The sequence below is a fragment of the Carcharhinus amblyrhynchos genome, chromosome 14, assembly GCF_965287045.1.
Source record: "Carcharhinus amblyrhynchos chromosome 14, sCarAmb.v2.hapA, whole genome shotgun sequence".
In the NCBI taxonomy this organism is placed as follows: Eukaryota; Metazoa; Chordata; class Chondrichthyes; order Carcharhiniformes; family Carcharhinidae; genus Carcharhinus; species Carcharhinus amblyrhynchos.
In genome coordinates, this window is record NC_137337.1 from 19,780,555 (window position 1) to 19,786,554 (window position 6,000).

The following is a 6,000-nucleotide window of genomic DNA, read 5'->3' on the forward strand; positions in this document are numbered from 1 at the left end:
GGGGGGTGCTGGGCCAGATAACTTTATAATAATGTGAGGGACAAAAAGTAGAGGGTTACAATGATAGATTTAGATGAGGAAAGATGGGAGGAGGCTCAAATGAAGCATAAACACTGACATGGATCGGTTGGGCTGAATGGCCTATAAACCATATATTCTATGTAATCCCATGTATTGACAAAATGCATCAACTCCAGATTATTCTTACTCTGCCTTGTTCTAGGTCTGCAGAAATATGAGGAGAGTGCCATGGGGTGGAAGTTAGCACCATCCATATCACTGTGACCTCAACATACAGGATAGCGCCAACACAAGGGCAGTGACAGTGGTATACAGTCAGGAGGGAATTGCCCTGGGAGTCCTCAACACTGACTCAGGAACCTAGGAAGTCTCATGGCATCAGCTCGAACCTGAGCAAGAAAACATCCTGCTGATTACGATCTACTCCCTCTTTCATCTGACGAAGCAGTGCTCCTTCATGTTGAACATCACCAGGATGAAGCATGCAGGGTGGCAAGAGAACAGAACATACTCTGGGTGGAGGATTTCAATGTCCATCACCAAAAGCGGTTTCAGTATTTTTTTTGTGGAGCAACCAACAACAGGATAAAACCTATTAAACTCTTGTCATCACCAATCCATATGTTGCTTAGGTATCTGACCATAACAGTACTACTGGCAGGAGTGACTGCCATTAGATCCTTATGGAGGCAAAGTCCCGTCTTCACATTGAGGATTCCCTCCATTGTGATGTGCAGTATTACCAGCGTACTAAATAGAATAGATTCAGAACAGATCTAACAACTCATGACTGGGCATCCATGAGACACTGTGAGCCATCAGTAGCAATGGAATCGTATTCAACCGCAATCTGTAACCTCTTGGCCTGACATATCCCTCACTCTGTCATTACCATTAACGCTGGTTCAATTCATAGTGCTGGAGAGCATGTCAGGAACAGCACCAGACAATGTGATGGCAAGCTGGTGAAGCTACAACACAGAATGATTTGCATGCTAAACAGCTTAAGCAGCACATGATGGTCAGAGTGAAGCAACTGATTAAAAAAAAATTGGATCTGCAGTCCAACTACATCCAGTAGTGAGTAGTAATGGACAATTAAAACAATTAACCAGAGGCTCCACAAACATCTCCATCCTTAATGATGGAGGGAGCCCACACATCAGTACAAAAGGCAAGGCTGAAACTTTTGTAACTATCTTTAGCCACGTGCTGAATGGATGATCCATCTCAGCTGACCTCTGAGATCCCCAGCATCACAGATTCCAGTCTTCGGCCAATTTGGTTCACCCCACATAATATCCAGGAACAGCTGAAGGCACCAGATATTGCAAAGGCTATGGGTACTGTCAACATGACAGTATTAAATACTAAGCTGTTCCAGTACAGCCACAACACTGGCATCTACCCATTGCCCAAGTAGCTCCTGTCCACAAAAGGCAAGACAAATCTAATCTGCCCAATTACCATCCCATCAGTCTACTGGATCATCAGCAGAGCAATGGAAGGTGCCACTGATAATGGCAATCAAACAGCACTTACTCACCACAACCTTCTTATCGAAACTCAGTTTGCCTTTCACTAGGGCCATTCAGCTACTGACCTCAAACATGGACAGAGGAGCTACCACAAGAAGGGAGTGAGAGTGGCTGCCTTGAAATCAAGGAAACATTTAATTGAGTGTAGTATCAAGGAGTCTTAGCAAAATCCAAATCAATGAGTATCAGGGACACACTACCCTGGTTGAAGTCATAGCTAGCACAAAGGAAGATGGTTGGAGGTCAATCAATTCAGCCTCAGGATAGCATTGCAGGGGCTCTTTAGGGTACTGACCTAGGCCCAATCAGCTTTAGCTCCTTCACCAATGGCCTTATCCTCATTGGAAGGTCAGAAGTGGGAATGACTGTGAATGATTTCACTATGTTCAGCAATCCCTCAAATACTGATTACATATGCAGCAAGATCTAGACAACATCCAGGCAAATATTCCATCACATTTCTAACTTGTGCCTTGTAGATGGTAGTCAGACTGTGAGGAGGTAGGAGGTGAGTTACTCACTACAGAATTCCCTGCTTCTGACAACATTCAGACGTAGGCTAATTACTGGCAAGTAATGTTTGGACTACAGAGTCATTTTTAACAAAAGAGAATCTAACTATCTCCCCATGACATTCATTGGCATTACCATTGCTGAATCCACCACTATCAATATCCTGGGGGTTACCATTGGCTGTAAACTGAACTGGACCAGCTAAATAAATACTATGGTTGCAACAGCAAGTCAGAGATAGGCAATCCTCAGTCTGTCTACCATCTACAAGGCACAAGTCAGGAATGTGATGGAATATTTGCCTGGATGAGCATGGCTCCAACTACATTCAAGACTTTCGACACCATCCACCACAAAGCAGCCTGTTTGATTGGCATCCCATGCATCACCTTAAACATTTACTCCCTCCATCAACACAAGGTCAGCAGACACAAGGGAAGACCACCACCTGCAAGTCCCCCTCCAACCCACATACAATCCTGACTTGAAACTGTATTGCATTTCCTTCACTGAATCAAAACTCAGGAACTCCTGTCCTAACAGCACTGTGGGACTGCAATACTTCCAAGTTGCATCTCACCACCACCTTCTCAAGGGGTGCAACAAATCATAGAGTTCCCTACGCTGCCAAACAGGTCATTCAGCTCTTCGAGTCAGCACCAAGTCTCTGACAGAGTATCTCACCCAGGCTCTCATCCCCACCCTATCCCTGTAACTCCACACTTTTACCATCTGACCTTGAGACACTAAGGGGCAGTTTAGCATGGCCAATGCACCTAACCTGCACACCTGGGAGGAAACCGGAGACCTGGAGGAAACTGACGCAGACACAGGAAGAATGTGCAGACAGTCACCCAAAGAACAAAGAAAATTGCAGCACAGGAACAAGTCCTTTGCCCTTCAAACCTGCACTGATTATGCTGCCCATCTGAACTAATAGCCCCTATCCTTCCAGGGACCATATCCCTTTATTCCCATCCTTTTCATAGATTTGTCAAAAAGCCCCTTAAAAGTCATTATTGTAACTGCTTCCACTAACACCCCTGACAGCAAGTTCCAGGCACCCACCATCCTCTGTGTAAAAAAATTTGTCTCGTACATCTCCTTTACACCTTGCCCCTCGCACATTAAACCTATGCTCCCTAGTAATTGAACCCAGGTCCCTGGCACTGAGAGGCAGCAGTGTGAACCATTGTCCTGCCCCCCGCTACATTGCCAGTGATGTCCACATCCCACGAAAGGATAAAATTATCTCCAATACAGTAAAGACTTAATAAAAGATTCAACAAGAGGTTTTTAAAATTAAAAAGGGCTTTAAAAGCTTAAGTAGGGAAAGTACTTCCTCTAGTTGGGGAGTCATTTGAAGAGCTGTCATCGATTTCAAACGATCACTCAGGAGAAATTGCTTTAATGGGAGCACAAAATGTTTTACCAGAGGGAATAGCTGAAGAAAATAAGGTGGAAAGTGGATAAACTTTTGAAGCAGATGTAAGTAGATACAACACATTGAAGAGAAAAAGTAATACGGAGGATTAGTTTTAAATGAGTCTAGCAAATGGCTGACAGATGGGTTCACTGGCTTCTCTCTGCTTGCTGGAACAGGTTTTTAAACATTTCTCAAACAGCACTTTGCTGGTTGAGAATTTTTTCAAATGACGGCACTGTGGCACAGTGGTTAGCACTGCTGCTTCACAGCGCCAGGGACCCAGGTTCAATTCCAGCCTCAGGTCACTGTCTGTGTGGAGTTTGCACATTCTCCCTGTGTCCGCGTGGGTTTCCTCCGGGTGCTCTGGCTTCCTCCCACACAGCAAAGATGTGTAAGTTAGATGGATTGGCCATGCTAAATTGCCCCTTAATGTCAGGGGGATTAGCAGGGTAAATATGTGGGGTTACGAGAATAGGGCCTGGGTGGACTCGATGGGTCGAATGGCCTCTTTCTGCACTAGTAATACAATTTTTAAAAAGATCTGTATGAGATTTCTTTATCCATAACAATTTCCTAGGATAGATAGCAGCAAAATTGAATTACTTTTTGAAACAATTTATCTGCTTGGAAATTGATTTGATTTATTACTGTCACATGTATTGGGATACAGTGAAAATTATTGTCTCTTAGAATCATAGAATCCCTACAGTGCAGAAGGAGGCCATTTGGCCCATCGGGCCCCACCAACCACAATCCCACACAGGCCATATCCACGTAACCCCACACATTTACCCTTCTATTCCCTCTGACACCAGTGTCAATTTAGCAGGGCCAATCAACCTAACCCCCACATTCTTGGACTGGTGGGGAGTGGGGGGGGGGAACCTGGAGGAAACCCATGTAAACATGGGGATAATGTGCACACAGACTGTAACCCGAGGCCGGAATTGAAACCGGGTCCCTGGCACTGTGAAGCAGCAGTGGTAACCACTGTGCCACCATGCTGCCCCCTGTTCATACTGTTCATAGAGTACATAGGGGAGTAGGAAAGGTGGGGAAGGTAGCGTTTTAAAAGCATAGGAGGAGAGTATAAGATAGAATTAGAGATGTACAACTCGCAAGAAGTCAGCTGAAAATATTGCTGGGATCTGGACTGATAGGTGCAAAATTACCACTCACCCCAGGGGAGGAATTGTGCATCTAGTCATAAAATATATGATTCAAAAAGAAATATCGTGTGATCAGCGACAATGAGCGGATCTGCAGCTGAGCAGAGAAGTATCAGACAATCGGCACAAACGCCCGAAACAAGGCAGGGAGCCTTTAGCTTGTTACCTGTGGTCCCCAAGCTGAGTGACGAAGACATTTCTCTTGGGGCTCTTCAGGTGCAGTGAATAGCGGCGAAAGTCTGTCAGGCTGGGCAGCTTGTCGGTGCCGTTGTCCATCCTTAAGAATTGCTTTTCCAACACGTTCCCAGCCCCTTTCCCCCCGAACCTCAGCAAACTTTCAGAAAAATGCCCCCCAAAGGAAAGTGTTGTTGCGGTGTTAAAAAAAAAACTGGAATCGAGCCGATGAATGGATTGGGAGTGTTGGCAGTCACAGCAAGCGTCTGTTTCATGTAGCAGCTCCAGGATCATGTGACAGAGCCAGGCTAAACATTACACCGTCTCTATGGGAACCACCCAGAGACTGGCTAGATCATCCCTGAGCTCCATCCAACTCAAACACAAACGCAATGCAACAGCCTCTCACCCTCTGCATTTTCAAACCACTTCCTTCTCCCCCTTGCAGCTCAGATGGAATTCCAGTGGCGCCATCATCCTCTGAGTCCTTCTGAAACATCCCCCACCCCCCAGTGAAGTTGGTCAGTACTCCAGGATTGTCATAAGAACATAAGAACATAAGAAATAGGAGCAGGAGTAGGCCATCTAGCCCTTCGAGCCTGCCCCGCCATTCAATAAAATCATGGCTGATCTGTCGTGGCTCAGTTCCACATTCCCGCTCTCTCCCCATAACCCTTAATCCTCTCTCTTATCAAAAACCCATCAACCCACGTCTTAAAAATATTTAGCGAGGCAGCCTCCACCACTTCAACGGGCAGAGAATTCCAGAGATTCACCACCCTTTGAGTGAAGAAGTTCCTCCTCAACTCCGTTCTAAACCGCCCCCCCCCCTTTATCTTGAGGCTGTGCCCCCTAGTCCTACTGTCTTTTCTGAGCGGGAAGAGTCTCTCCACCTCTATCCTATCCATCCCAATCATCATCTTATACGTCTCAATGAGATCTCCCCTCATTCTTCTAAACTCTAATGAGTACAAGCCTAGTTTATTCAGCCTCTCCTCATAGCTCAATCCCCTCAACTCCGGTATCAGCCTAGTAAACCTCCTCTACACTCCCTCCAAGGCCAAAATATCTTTGCGCAGGGGCGGCGCCCAAAACTGCACACAGTCCCAGCTGGAATCTCCAGGAGGCACGGTGGGCAGCACTGTGGCACTGCTGCCTC

The 6,000-nt window shown here is 46.0% G+C and overlaps 1 protein-coding gene across 1 annotated transcript in view; it reads right to left on the reverse strand.

The window, feature by feature from the left end:
- The window catches only part of ccdc197 (coiled-coil domain containing 197), a 41,273-nt gene extending 36,218 nt beyond the window's left edge, over window positions 1-5,055 (reverse strand). The window contains exon 1 of the mRNA XM_080202357.1: window positions 4,834-5,055. Coding sequence (XP_080058483.1) covers window positions 4,834-4,943 — 110 coding nt within the window. The 5' untranslated portion in view covers window positions 4,944-5,055. The remainder of the gene's footprint in view (window positions 1-4,833) is intronic.
- Between the last annotated feature and the right edge of the window lie 945 nt (window positions 5,056-6,000).